The sequence below is a fragment of the Phalacrocorax aristotelis genome, chromosome 2 (assembly GCF_949628215.1).
Source record: "Phalacrocorax aristotelis chromosome 2, bGulAri2.1, whole genome shotgun sequence".
In the NCBI taxonomy this organism is placed as follows: Eukaryota; Metazoa; Chordata; class Aves; order Suliformes; family Phalacrocoracidae; genus Phalacrocorax; species Phalacrocorax aristotelis.
Genome location: NC_134277.1, coordinates 27,980,995 through 27,996,801, shown reverse-complemented (window position 1 = coordinate 27,996,801; position 15,807 = coordinate 27,980,995). Strand labels below are relative to the sequence as shown.

General features: G+C 42.1%; 1 protein-coding gene across 6 annotated transcripts in view; it reads right to left on the bottom strand.

Annotated features, from left to right (window-relative positions):
- Positions 1–15,807, bottom strand: part of DYNC1I1 (dynein cytoplasmic 1 intermediate chain 1) — a 199,512-nt gene that overhangs the window by 89,191 nt on the left and 94,514 nt on the right. For all 6 annotated transcript variants that reach the window (XM_075082883.1, XM_075082880.1, XM_075082879.1 and 3 more), the window contains one exon: positions 1,653–1,742. In XM_075082883.1, coding sequence (XP_074938984.1) covers positions 1,653–1,742 — 90 coding nt within the window. The remainder of the gene's footprint in view (positions 1–1,652; positions 1,743–15,807) is intronic.

Here is a 15,807-nt window from a genome sequence, read left to right as displayed (position 1 = left end):
AGGGACCTGGGGGTTCTGCCCGACAGCACATTGAACATGAGCCAACAGTGTGCTCTGGCAGCCAAGTAGGCCAACTGAGTCCTGGGGTGCATCAAGCGCTGTATTGCAGGTGGTTGAGGGAGGTGATTGTCCCACCCTGCTCTGCGCTGGTGCGGCCTCACCTTGAGTACTGCGTGCAGTCTTGGGCACCGCAGTATATTAAGTATACAAAGCTACTAGAGAGTGTCCAGAGGAGGGCCATGGAGTTGGTGACAGGTTTAGAGGGGAAGCCGTATAAGGAGTGGCTAAAGTCACTTGGTTTATTCAGCCTGGAGAAGAGGAGGCTGAGGGCAGACCTCATCATTGCTTACAGCTTCCTCACAAGGGGAGGAGGAGGGGCAGGCACTGATCTCCTCTCTGGTGACCAATGACAGGACCCAAGGGAATGGCAGGAAGATGTGCCAGGGGAGGTTTAGGTTGGATATTAGGAAAAGGCTCTTCACCCAGAGGGTGGTGGAGCACTGGAACAGGCTCCCCAGGGAGGCATCACGGCACCAAGCCTGATGCTGTTCAGGAAGCATTTGGACAACGTCCTCAGACATATGATGTGAATTTTGGGGTTGTCCTGTGCAGGGACAGGAGTTGGACTCAATGATCCTTGTGGGTCCCTTCCAACTCAGGACATTCTATGATTCTATGATTCTACCTTTCAAGAGGGTAAACAGCTTTGTGAGCAGTCCTGGCGCTACAGAGCTAACAAACACTGGAGAAGAAACTCATTTCCTGTCACACTGGAACTGCTGATTTTCAGCTCCTTTCCCCCCACTCCACACAGGGGTGAGCATTGACTGCTCAAAGCAACACACTGGAATAGCCAATACTCTAGTAAATTGGCAGATGAGGAAGACCAAATTTCACATCACTCTTCTAATTATGAAAGCTAGAACTGGTCCAAGAGAAGCAAGCAAGAGACACACAGTATATCTACTGTCCAGTGCTGACATGCACCACTTTGACACGTCTCCTGTCTGCACCAGAAAGAAGTAGTAACCTGAATTTTTGTCTCTTGTAACCCTGGAAAGTGTCTCAATCCAGAGAAATGGATAGAAGGGCTGGACCTGCCTGGCTTCAGCTTTGACCTTAAGTTCCCTGGGGGTAGCTCCTACAAAAAATTTTGATTTTGACAGTCATCATTTTCCAGTGAAATGGTTTTGTGCTGCAAGATTCCTAACCATCACTAGGTTTAAGTTTGCCCCTCTCAAGCAGGCAGAAAGTATGGGCTCTAAGTACTTCTGAAGACTAACCAACTTTATGGAGCCACTGGTATGCCTGGCACTTGTGTTTTAAATCTTTCAAGTAAGCAGGCTATTTGAGCCAGAGGACAAGTAAGCACCAGTCCTGGAATCCAAGAATCTCTGCTTTGTTCTGAAATTATAAGGACATGTTGTTTCTTCTAAACAGTCTTCTGCCCTTCACAACCTTCTCAGACCTACCAGCTGGGTCATAGGATACAATTTTCTGCTTTTATGCCACTCATGTGGTTCTGAATCAAAAACCTGGTGACTGTTTTGATTTCACAGTGTTGTTGATAATGGAAACTGCCTATGAGAATTACTACTTGCAGCATTCAGTCCTTTAAAGCCATAAGAAAATCCTTTTCATTTTTAAAGTACCTTCTTTCACTTCCTGCTTCTGGTCTTGATTTTCCATCTCCAAGTCATCCTGTGCTTTTGGCTCCACCATCTCTTCATCATCTTCATCCTCTAAAAAAAAGGAAGAAGATTTGTGAGATTCACCTCTTTAAGGGAGAGGGAAATAGTGTGTCTTCTTTATGATTATAAACTGGTAGTAAAAACAGGTAAATCGAAGTGCACAATAAATGGAAATGTCTACATTTATACTCAAAGTGTCACACTCAGAAATTTCCCAGACTGCAAGAAAATCTGCTAACACAGGGCACCTGCCACTTGTGCTCCCTGTGGCAACTTCCCATCTCAGATGTCAGCTGAATACCTCCTTGACCTCAGAGATGACTTCTTGGATGGCATAAGAACAGATGCAAACACATTTCAGCCTGGCAGCTATTCCACAGTTCAGACACCTGCTATCCAGACACCTCATTTCCAATTCAATTCTCACCAGATTAATTTGTCTTTTGACCTACAGGAAGGGGTTAAATAGAAATCTGACCTCAGGTCAGATGCCACTAGCAAGCAAACAAGCATGGTACAGTTCTGAAAAGTCATCACCATCAACTGGGGCAAAACAGCAACCCAAAGTGGCATTTGGAGCTTAAGAACCGTTCTTGCATTAATACGAATTTAATGAACACTAAAATTTGACACATGTCAGTTACTACCGCCAGATGTTTTAATGACCTTTCCTGACCTATGCAAATGCCTCTCTCCCTTCCCCTCTCTCCCCATACTCAGATGTTCTCATTTTATTCAGGAGGGCAAACCATTCATTCCTTGATGTCTGTCTGAAGTTACAAGAGTTCTGATTGTCAAGACCAAAACAGCAACAAGCAGAGCTGGAAAGACAGTGATGCATCAAAATGGCTCAAAGCCTACCTAACCTTCATTACTTGTTCCCAGCTACAGCAATGTGATTCAGTTTCCAGTGGCCAGGGCCGGCACCCAACCCACTCACACTCATGAAAGGGTAGGGATGCTCAGCCTTCCAGATTCAGTGAACTGTGAAGACTGAAAATAGACCTGGTCCTAAAAGAGTGAGTAACAGTAATTAACAATTAGGATGAGCAAATCTGTGGGCTATTATTTGGAGTGATTCTGGAGCCTGATGCACCATCAAGGCATAGCAAGCCCTGGGTTGGTCCATCGCATGAGAGAACGTATGTTGTCCCAGCCTCAAGGGCATTCAGCCGTCAGCAAAACCACTGCAGTTCCTTCAGGGCTTTCTGAGAAATCTGCCTGTCACCACATGGTTCTTCACAACATGGTGCTTCTCCACACACACTGCCTGCTCTACCACTGCTGTGTTAACACGGCCTGGAAGTGGGCAGGGGCAACATGCAATACTTCTCCAACTGCTCGGCTACTGGCACCTTCTCCTGCAAAGGCTGGCTGCAGTCAGTCCTGGCTTCTTGAGAGGATGTTGGTGCTGACAGGTTGCATTCAGCCAACAGTAACATGCAGCTGTATTTTGTTTTCAATAACGTAATAGGCACCATACTATTCCCACCAAGTTGCCTACCCTAGGACTTCTCCCCCCAGAGACCCACAGCGCGCATGTTGCTAGCTGACATCTTGGCTGGAGAGCATGGCTTAGCCACATACTGTAAGGAAGTGTTTCAGCATGGACAGATATGCTTTTCCCTCTTCAGAAAAAGAAGTGTTGGCATAAGATCTGCCAGCGCTCACCCTACTGCTAACAACTGCAGCAGGAGAAGAGGGAAAGCCTAGCTCCCCAGCTGTCAGGGAGAAGGAATAACCATGTGCTCTTCAGGCTGGGAAGGGAGGAATCCAGCACGGATGGGGAGGCACTTCCAGAATTAAAAGCACTGCTAACTGATGCCACCCTTTATCAGGGATTTTTCAGACCATGAGAGGAAACAGCCACTCGGAGTGGGGTGAAGGTAGGATATTCATGATGCCTCCCTTCGATGCCTCACTTGCCAGTTACATTTCCCTGGGTGCCCTATATATATAGAGATAAGAGCTTTTAGAGAGCAAACCAGAGTGTTTCAGTCCAGCGGGGTAAACACATTGCTCTGTCCACTGGCTGAAAGGTAGATAACATCCCATGCAGTGAGCAGAGAGTCATTGAGAAAAGCTCACCTGCTGTACACACATAGGAGGGGTATGCTCTGCTGCGGCGCTAGAGGAGATGGGGATGTATGAAAGAGAGAGACACTCCCAGTTTCAAAAAACAGATGATAAGTGTGAGAAGAGAGAGAAGTGACCGGTGCAGCAGGGAGTGAATACTCTGCTAACCTCAGGTACATATGCACAGACAGATAGGATCACAATGGTGTACAGATATATGCACACAGACACGCTTATCGTAGATACCTAATGAAGCCAACTCCCACAACAGTTTTGCGAGTCTTGCATTACAAGTTTTCATTCCCTAGAGCACCAGCTCTTGGAGCCAGCTGTTTACATATGGATTTCAGCTGCCATTTTTAACCTGTTTTCAACCTGTCTGCTTGTGCAGGGAAGTTTCAAAAGGGGAATGGTTTGAGAAAGCTTGCAGGAAGCAAACCAAAAATAAACCAGTACTTAAAAATCTTGGGATTTTTAAGGCAGCATGCTATGCTTTTTAATACCTGAGTTTCTAATGGATAGGGACGATGTAGCAAACGTAAAACTTAAGATTTAGTAGCAGATTTTCAGACTCAAGTGAAACAAATTTATCCCTGCCCCGAGAAGTCCTTGATCCCCTGGATTTTGGGTCCCAAATTGTTTGCCTGCCTATTGTCTGTTCATGCTTCTAAAGCAGAGAAAGACTGAACAGCTTAGACACAGCTGGAGCAGGGAGGTGTATTGATACTTCACCACCTATTAAGGTAGATCATCTTTACTTCCCTACAATCAAAACCAAGTTTCCCTAGCTTTCCCTAGATTTATCTGCAGCAGGAAAAATAAGTAAAAGTTATTACAACACATGCCATGCCTTTTTTCCAAGGTCACACACATCAATAAATTAGCTTTACTGGGGAGGCAGTACAAGAGTTTTTAGCAGGTTAGACATAGTTCAGATGTCCTTATTTATTTACAGAGAAATGTATACACATGCACAAGCTCAGCTAAAAGAACTATATCATTGTGAGCCAAATGCTAAAATGTTAGCAAATGCCAGAATTTGGATTGCCTGGGCACGATTAGCTCCTTCCCTCTCCCCATGTGTAGGCATGATGACATCATTCTGGAATTTCCTCCCTCTTGAGTGCTTGGCCTCATTTTCTGGGTGCTCAACAAGAGACACCTGCGGCATGAAATGCAGAAGTGCTGAGAGCTGAAGTCAACTGGGCCTGTGCTTTGAGTGGAGAAAGTGCTAGGGAAATGCTACGCATGTGAAAGCTGCCACATCTCTCTCAGCTTTCAGTACAAGTTGTTATTCCAACATTTTTGCCCTTTTTCTCCCTGTGCTTCGGTGTTTTTGCATGATGGCAATAATATTGTGAAGATAATAGTATTCTCACCCTGTGCGGATGTGCTGCAGAGATACATTCATCAGGATTTGTGGCATATTAAGATGCTGTCATGGGAGCGCCAGAGAAACAAAAACTTGGGATTAATGTTTTCTGTGTTCAGTGTAATGCTTGGACCATATGCATTAACATGAGATCTGAGGCCAGAGCACCAAATAGAAGAAGATAAAAACCAGAAGGGTTAAAAAACTGACTCCTATTGACTGGCCGAAAAAAGAATCTGTTAAGGAAAAAAACCCTACACGTTATCGTGTAATTAAAATGGTATCATCATACATATTCAAGAGGGCTAATTAAGGACGCCCAAGAAACCTGCATTCTGGAATATCCAATGTTGCTTGGCTTTGCAACCTGAATTTTTATTTGCCATATCCTTTTTTTTGATATTGCACACTATTCAATGCCAATGCATGCATACTTACACATGTTCATAGCACATGAATTTGCTATTGTGCCTAAGTATAGTAATGCATTTGTACATTTGACTGCGCACATACACATACATTACAGAATAAAGGGAGATGCTTTGGCATTAATTTTCCTTTATTTTACTGAAAGGTGAAAAAGATAACATTTAATGTACATTTATTGGAGAATCTGTGAACATCTACATGGTTATTTGTTTTCACATGTACCTACTCAGATTGGACGTGCCATTGCAGTAATTGCCCAGAGATGAAGACGCTTCTGTAGTTCCTGAAACAAATAGCCTTTCCTTATTTAAGAGCATATCTGACATTGGGAAGTTTAGAGAAATAACTTTTTAATTGCTTACATCACAGTAGCAGGAGTCTACTAGTCACATTTGGCAAACACAGAGTTCCTACTAGCACCAGTAATGTTACACCCTGTTCAGAAGATCTAAATCAGAACCCAAATGTCTATTAAAGGAACCACATGAAAAAGAGTTAGTAATGAAGAAGTGTATAGCTGCTGTGTAACGCTTCTTTGTAGATCTCAAGGAACTTTGCAAAGAGGCGAGTTTTATTATGCCCATTTGCCACGCAGAAGCTGATGGATAGACCCACTCACTGTAGATCACTCAGTAGACCAGCAGCTGCGTGAAGAATAGAGGGTTAGTTTCAGAGTTTCAGCCTAGAGTCCTGCCCACTAAGGCCACCCTGCCTTTTACTGTAAATAAACAGTCCTCAGTGGAAATGATCATTAAATGCTGAGGTTAAAGATGTTTGTCTGCTGAAACTGGTGGAGCCATATGTGGGATTAATATAGACTGACATAGCTGGACCAAATTCCGTTTCTTCTTAACTTAGAGCTTGATGACCCTCCAGGCTCTAGGAGGTGGCCAATCAGTCCTAACAGTGCTTTGTTTAACATGATGAACTAAAAGCAAAGCAATTGTTCTCAGCTTGTACTTACCGTTGAACACTCCTGCTTCTGTTCCAGACCAGAAATGGTCTTGTCTGTCTAAAGGCTTGCCTATTTTTTTCAGCTGCAGAAGTTGCTCTAATAACAAAGTATGATCTCTCCCTACAAATGTAGTTTTGTTTAATCTGTATGTATACTACTAATTTTTGAAAGTTGCCCAACTACCAGCTCCAATGAGCCTGCTCTATGCCTTGCCTTTGCCTTGGCCTCCACAAGGATGGATCACCACTTTGCAATCGCAATAGATGGAGGGGGAAGCCCTGTAAACACGTGGCTAAGCCCCTGGCACCTGCAGAAGAAATGCCCAGATGTGCTGAATTGCACGAAATATTCACAGAGAGCACAAATGACCTCAGAAAGTCAGACCCCACATTTCTACAAAGCTAGACTATTTATTACCTACTTGGACTTTCCAGGGTTTTAAATCACTGTATTTATTTTTGCAGCATGGAAAAACATACTAGGCACATTCAGGACAAACTAGAATACAATAATTACATCTGAGAGGACTGCCCATGACACTGGCTTAGGGCTTTAATACTTGAGATGAATACCATTTTGCTTGGGTCAACATCATCTTTGTTGGTTGGGTTTTGGATTGCCAGTTTTAGGAGGTTAGCACTGTTACTGCTCAAATAGTTTACGAAACAGCTAATTTTTTTGAGGATTTATGTAATTATATACCTCTGCTCTGCTAATATATGTACCACCAGTTAAACAGCAGACAGCATGTTGTGCATTCATCTTGGGTGGAAGATTTACACCTTCTCAGACCTGCACCTCTGAGACTAGCTAAAAATTTGCAGCTTCTGTGTATTGTTTTAAGTATTGACAGCTATACTGCATTAGACTGACAGCTCTGTTTTTAATTCTGGGTAGGTACAAACAATCCCTTTATTAAAGACATATCTTTAAAATAACTATTTAATTAGCATCACAATTATATATTTTATTGCCTGAGTCACTGATATATGAGAAGCCAGTAGGTTATTATATGGGGTTTTATATCAGCATTGACATTCCTTCAGTGCATGAGAAGGATCAGCCATGCATATGATGCATTCAATAAAATCAAGTGTCTTCACGAGAAGCAGGCTTGATATTTGCAACTGTGACATACCAGAAACTGTTGTGTCACTTTTATATTTACAACTATTCAAATTAATTTTGCTGTTTCTGTTATGTAAGAATTACAAACTCAGGAAGGACAAATTCATCATGTTTATAAATATAAATAAATATAAATATAAATATAAATGTAAATATAAATATAAAGAAATATATATATATGAAAATATAAATATAAATATAAGCCTGGATCAAACAAGTTGAATCCTGTTGGCATTATCCTGAGAAGAAGTTAAAATACTATTTTTCCTTTTTGAACACGTTCTTTCCATCACTAGCAAAATATGCAACAAGCAAGGAAACACATACTTTTTCAAATAGGATTGCTTGACATTTCACATTTTTGAAAATCTATGATTTGCAATCTGGCTGAATGACCTATTTTTCATATAATGTAATTTTTTGAAATATGTCCAGTTTTTCACTTTCATCTTTTGACTGCCCTTTGAAGCAAGAAGAGAATTAATTCATCAGTGGATTTTGTTTGCAGAGTGGGATGTGAGACTGGACGTACATTGGGCACATGTTAGTCATCCCAGATGGAAATATTCTTGCATGCGGGCTCTTCTTGGCAATAGGCAGCTGCCTCCTAAAATGTATTTCAGCTAGCCAAAGCAGGGAAGACTGCTCACTGCTGAATACTGAAAAAACGAGGTGAACAGATCTTGGCCTAAGCTCTGTGCAACAGGCAGCAAAGTTCAGATGAGAATTTCATGTGAGCCTGAGCTTGCAAGCATATTTGAATGCAAGAATCACATACATGCGAGGTATCTTTGCCCTCTACCCAGAAAGATACTTAAATGTGCATTGCAGGAACATAAAAAAGTTCCAGGTCATCCTTCTAGAGTTCCCCATCCCTGATTGGTTGGCACATTCCCAACACATCATCTTGTCCTTATGAACTACTACAGAGAAGTTGTGCTTTCTAATGGCCATCAGATGAAAAGGGAACATTAGGAAAAGAAAGCCTAAAATTGGATGAACGAATGTCTGGAACTATCATACAGCCACAGCACTTAAAAGACTCGAGCAGAAGAAGCACGTGACATTCTTCCTCCACTTTCCATCTATACCTTTTTTAATAATCTGAAAAAAAAATGGACTGTCTGTATCTTCTTTCACTGCAGTTCTGCAAGAGCAAGACTAAATCACAGCACTGCAAGAACAGACTGTCTAGCATCTTCAAAGTCCCTTGATTTTTTGTTATCTTGAAGTGCTGTGTTGCTCTTTTGTAAGAGAGAGGCTTCACATATTGATAAAATGTAGGCTGTACGACTCATACTACTTTACCAGACTGAAGTATAGCAACTGAGCCTTTTTGGAGAAAATATTGTTTCAAAATTTAATCATAAAATAATATATATAATGTCTGGCACTTATATATCACTTTAATCAAGCAGATTGCAGGGCACTTTTCTGTGGAATTAACATATCTAGCCTAACAACTTCCACAGAGCAGACCAGTAATAATATACCAGTTTTAAAAGTGCAGGACTAAGAGGCAAAACACCTAGATTTTCTTGTTTCTTGCAATATGAAATACTACTCATATCAGTCTGTCACATCCCAAAAGGGTTTTCTGATCCTACCCCTTGTTCTGCAATGCAAATCTCTGCAAAGTTCACCCCTCATCCCATAAGGAGCAGGTGGTATTGCTGGGCATTTCAACGAGATCCCTAGAGTCCTCCTCTCAGGCTTCAGCCATCCTTGTAGCAGTGTAATGAAGGAAATACATATTTCACCCTGAAAACAAACACTGTAGCCTGACTGACTGAGAGGAGTCATTTAGTTCAGAAAATTTATTTTGCCTACAGCATAGACCGTGCCTGTACTATAGCCACTTAAAAATTTGTCCTGAAATTTACTACACTTCCCTCTTAAAACAAGCACCCTGTAAGTAATTTCTACTCGACATTTCTTTTTAAAGCTCTCCTTAACAATTACCGCATTCAATTACTCCTGGTTGGGGGATTCTCAGGTCTCCTGGTATATGATTTCTCATAACCATCTCCTGATCTAGGTTTCAGCCACTCAGCCCCAATCCCTATGCCTCTTCCTGACTTGTGTTTGCAGTCAGACTTCTTTTTGTTACATTATGAAGACAGATATTCTTTTTCCGTTTTGTGACAAATGATAGACTATCATAGCCAAATGGCAACAAAATGTCACAGAAAAATTCGCTTTACTGTAGCATTTCACTAAGCTCCATATGAAACTATCCAAATCTCTTCACAGCCCTGATTGCAAACTTTTCACTGATTCAAGTGTTAGAATCAATGCTTCAGAATATAATAATTTCTTTACCAATTAAAACGGAAAGCTGCTTCTGATTCTTCAGGGAAGCATTTCTCTAACGCAAGAAACTGATTTTCCAGTTACTTGGCCTGAGCACAGTTTTCAGTTGTGGTGAGAGTCTCAGAATTCAAAGTGTCCCTTGTTTTTAGTTTCTGGTCGGTCTAGACCAGAAATGGATTTTTCTCTCCTCTTTTGGACTGTTGCAACATCACACTGGTTGAAAGCATTATTCAGTCCCCAGAGAACTAAACTGCAGAGTATCCCACTGGAGTCATCATCTCTTCTAGCTGATTCCCTTTTCTCCTCTTCCTCCCTCCCCAAAGCTCATGTTCAATTCTATTGTGCTTGAAAATATTCCAGTTGGAGGATGTAACACAAAAAGAAAACTACAGAAGTTTCCTTTTCTTGGCCATGGTTGGGCCTTCAAATAAAAATGCCAACGTGAAATAATGGTTGAACAGCAGAAGCCTTACAGCAGCTTTTACAGACCTTTAGCTCCGAAACCAATAGCATAAATTTAAAATATCATGCTACAGTATAACTGGTGGTGTTATCCTTGAGGAAGAAAGCGACGGAGACCCTTCGTTTCTGTGGATGAAGAAGGGGTTGCTAAGCCATGCAGGTTTTCACAACCTCTGAAACCTGTAAGGATTTCTTCCTGCTGTGCTGCTGGAAGAAATCACATCGTGCCAGCAGTGTGAAATGACTCCTGCCCTGGGAAAGGGCACTGAGACACGTGGCAGACTTTGTGGATTGGGTCTGCTCAAGTCATTTTCAAACACTCAGATCATGTAATAGTGTTAAATCACAAAAGCCTAAGTATGTTAATGAAAACCAGTCCCCACAACCTATGGCACTAGCAGCAATTGTAAAACAAAAGCTGCTTTCATATTAAACACACACACACAGAGATGATGTATCTGGCATTTACACAGTGCCTGATTCGGAGGTCAGTCACAGAAGACCATTGCCTCAGCTGGGCACTAGGTACTTAAAACCTTAAGCACAATGTAGACCAAGTAAAGTCTGTGGAATTTTTACCGCCGACAGATAGGGGCTAGGACTTCACTTGTAGACTTTTTTATTCCAAGTGCAAATGACTTTATAGTCCACAGGCCACCTCTCCTGTTTTCTACCATGCTTTTGCTTGAGTAAGATTACAAAATCTTGCTACTGTGGAAGAAATTAATTCTCCACTTCCATACTGTGTCTCTATTCTCCAGCCCTGACTCTGGGCTTAACTCCTCCTGCAGCCATTAGCACAAGTTCTGGCTTTTCAGAGTTTCTCCTTTATTTTTTGGATATGAAATAATTTTTCAGTCCAAGGCCCTGAAATTAGCCGTATGGTCACATTGTTGTTTGCATGACCATGTTTTAACTTTTAACTCCATCTTCTCCACAAATCTCTCTCTCTGTTCTATGGCACTTTATGAATAAAAATCGATGCATAAGAAGTAGAATATACTTTTGTAACTGAAATATCTGAAAGCATAAATCTCTACGCTTACACACAAACCTCAACAGAGAGAAATGGAGACAAGACTGCCGATGTATTACAATTGGAAAGGATAATTGGAAAAAACAACTATATTCATAAACAATTACCACAGCAAATACACAAAGAATCCCTCTTTGTTTTCCTGATGCACACATGCATACACTTTGCTCAGCACTTTAAAAATAACCATTAGTCATATGGCAAATGCATTTTACATGAGCAGAGGTTCATTTCAACATTTGTCTTAAAAAAGGCAGGCAAAAAAATCGTTTTATTAAAGAATTAAAGTACAGAAGAATAGCTGGGTCAGGGCTCGATGAGTGTGTGCTTATTACTTCTACAGGCACTGAATAGACCCCATTTAATTCTATTTCCCACTGACGCCAGTCCACCTTAGTCACTGGTGTTAGTCCTGATTTGCATCAGCGTATGTGAAAAAGGAATTCCCTCTGACAGTTTTGAACTTGCCATATTTTAATTTCAGTGTTTTTGTCCTACTGTGCTGGGACAGGAGAGGCTTCCGCTTCTAGCATCTCAGTTTCAGGGGTATCAAGGTGAGTAACACCTTTTGGTGGTGGGGAAACCAAGGCACAAGTACATCAGCTGTTGCCCAAAGTCACTCCTGAAAAAGCTGCAGATGATGGAATAAAACCCTGGTCTCCTGATTCCTAGGCTGATACTTCAGCCACAGCTTCCCCCAGGGCATGTGATCAGGACTGCTTTGGAGGCTGCTCAGCCTTCGTTATGTCAAACCAGCTGTTAAAAAACACAGCCGGTTTCCCCCAGCTGCTTGTTGCAACCTGTCCGGCAAGCACCCAGATCCCAGTGCTGGGAGCCTCCCTGCCCGCATGCCCTCCTCCCTGGCCCTTGCTTTCCCCTCCCTGCCCCTGCAGCCGCAGCACCCTTCTGCCCCGCTCTGGCTGCCCCTTGCCTTCGCTCCCACCATTCCCACCCCAGTTCTGCTCAGGCTCACACTTCAATGTCTCCTGCCCCTCAAGGAAAGCCTCTTCCTTCCTCCTGGCCCATCTCCAGCCTCCCTGGCATCAGTCTTCCTGAAGCAGATATAAAAAATCCCCTACTTGCACTCGGGAGTTTGTGCACGCCAACAGCCATACACACCTGCAGATACCTGTTTGACACAGAAATACCCTCTGATTTGGATTCTCAGATGAACACTTCAAGGTTTTTCTGAGAACTTGGGTTGTAAGACACTAATTAAAAGAAAACCCCAAACCAGTCCCCGTCCCCCAAGTTCCCAATTGCTATGGCTAAAACCCAGCTTATCTGCTGCAGCTCAGCAGATCGGGTATGTTTTTCTGTGCTTAAGCTCAACAGACTTCAGTAGCTTTGGATGATCTGAACAGGCAGACTGCATCTGCAGCTGGCGTACATGGGAAGATTAAACTGCACTGCAACCGCTCACTGGAATATGCTTCCCTTTTCCCACTTCACAGTTCAGACTCATCAGGAAAATAATCTCTGTGGCTGCTTTATACCTGTCACACTTTGGAACATGGATGCTTTGAAGTGCCATACAGCAAGCTGCCTGTAAAACAAAATCCTTCCTTTTCTCCCAAAACACTATAAATACCCTCTCTTCAGCCAGCTTTCGGGAGCTCTCGGCTATAGACAAGGGCGTTAAGTCAGGAGAACTGCGCGAAAGCAGAGATAAAATAAACTGTGTTATGCTACCTCATAGTCCTTCAGTTGAAGAGGCATCTCTGTAGACTTTTTTTTTAGAGGAAAACAAAAGAAAGAAGTTTCTGGCTTCAGCTCCTACATCCTTTCGGTTGTAACACAGCACACAGCTGTGAAGTTTACATGTGTTAACTTGGGATGCCACAAGCCAGCCAGCAATGAGGTTGTCATCCTGATCTGAGGAAACACAATGTGCATACATGCCAATGAATTTACCGCAAGCAAAGCGTTTTGCTGAGATAATTCAAAGCACATTATATTTCATCAGTTTTCTATTCCATCTACAGCCGATTACAAAAGCCAGCAACACCGGAGCCATATTCCATCCAAAACATGCAGCTACGTAAAATCTGTGTCTTTTGCAAAATAGTGCCACTTTCTTTGTAGAAGGGGGGGAGATTTAAAAAAGCCAGACAGAGAGACAGTTCTGGCAATATCAAAATGGCTTGTTTTCACATTTTCTGGATGGATTTTTGGGGGCTTTCCTTTAAGAAGTACTTCTCACAGTTTTTACTTTTAGACTATTTTAAAATGAGATTAAGCAAATCAAAATGAAAAGATTTTAGTTCTGTTAAAACATAAGAAGAACATGGACCTGTTGGAGCAAGTTCAGAGGAGGGCCGCAAAGATGATCCGAGGGCTGGAGCACCTCTCCTATGAAGACAGGCTGAGGGAGTTGGGTTTGTTCAGCCTGGAGAAGAGAAGGCTCCAGGGAGACCTTATTGCGGCCTTTCAGTACGTGAAGGGGGTCTACAAGAAAGCTGGAGAGGGACTTTTTACAAGTAGTGATAGGACACGGGGTAATGGCTTTAAAATGAAAGAGAGTAGATTTAGATTAGATATCAGGAAGAAATTCTTTGCTATGAGGATGGGGAAGCACTGGAACAGGTTGCCCAGAGAATTTGTGGATGTCCCATCCCCGGAAGTGTTCAAGGCCAGGTTGCATGGGGCTTTGAGCAACCTGGTCTAGTGGAACTGGATGATCTTAAAGGCCCCTTCCAGCCCTAACCATTCTATGATTCTATGATACATGTGTTGAGTGACTAGACTGGAAAATAAGACAAAATTTTACTTAAGGTGGAGTTTCAGTACACTTGAGTCTTCTTTTAAACTGGAACAAAATTATATTTTGGAATTTCACAACACTGCACAGAGAAGGGATTCCTTCTGGGCCTGACTAATGCTGCATTGCCTAAGGGATGCAGTCCTAGTTGAGTGGGGATTTTAAAATCTGATATTAAAGCAATGCAGAATCACACACTGGGTTGGGGGTATGGATGTCTTTCATCACAGTAATGACAGGATCTCTATTCCTGTGATCGGAGGTTCCCTCTCCTACGACTTCAGGTTAATAATTTCTTTTAGATGGGACAAACTTAAAGTCATGCTTCCAGTACTGAGTGCCTGGAGGCAAATTTCTCATCCACGTCCTGAGAGCAAGATAACAGACATCAGTGACAAATCTACCTGGTGCACATTTGAAACACAGCCCAGTATACCAGACAGTGCCCAAATTAGGAGGAAATATGCGAATGGGCATTTATCACTTTTGAGGCCTGATCCTGGCTTTTTATTATTGCATGTAGAACTCCAAATGAACGGGACAAATGCATTATGAAGCCAGCAAAATACTACCAATCTGTCTTGATGGCCCTCACATGGAGAGAGAATTGCCCAAGCAAGTCTGACAAGCTTCTCGGAAACCATTGTCTTAGTCGCCTGTACTGTTATATAGTTGGATAAAAAAGGAAAAATCACCACAACAGAGGTGTTTGCTTTGGGGGTGAGCACTGGGGGTAGTGCTAAATTCAGCAGCCACAGCAGAACAAATAGAAACTGTGAGCTTTCCACCACATTAATGAAACTTCATTCAAAAGGTGGAGTGTAATGTTCTTTAAGATGGATAATTCACATAAACTGTGTGATTCAAACACCCATGTCTCCACACCAGCTCCACACCACCTCCAGATTTATGTTTTATTTCAGTTTTCATCGGACTGCTCATGAATGACCAACGACAAAAGAGCATGTGTGCATTTTTCTTTTTCACAGGTCCCTGTTAATGAGGACTCTGTTGCATTAAGACAGTCAAGACTGTCTCTGGCAAAACGTGTTGAACCAAGGTGTTTGTGCCTGCATAAAATTAAGCCACAAGTAAAGCACTTATTTCTGACAGCAGATTTATAATAGGAAAATCCCAGCAGGAATTAAGAGTTAGAAACCCCTGTTGTAGCCTTTTTCATAAACTTCACCTTGATTTAGTATCTCAAACAAGTAGCAGGAAGAGCTAACAGCAGAGGTAATCCTATCATCTTTTCTCCGACAGCACCATTCCATCTTTTTGACTTCCTCATGCTGCTAACACGAATTCAAATCATCTGTGTTTAAAGTTAAATGCAGTGATTGACAGATCTTTGTAGTCTCAGTCCATACTGAAGATTATTCTAGATACCTATCAGTTATTACTACAAGCCCTGCCTGATATTCAATACCTACAGGGAAAATTGTTTTTAACGGTGTAATGTCTGATCTGTTTTGAAAGCTATTTTAACATAAGAAACTAACTATAACCAGGTGGTTAAAATCCAGACAGGTTTTTTATGGGTTGATTTTTTGGGGGAGAAGGTGGAAGATAACAGAAGAACTC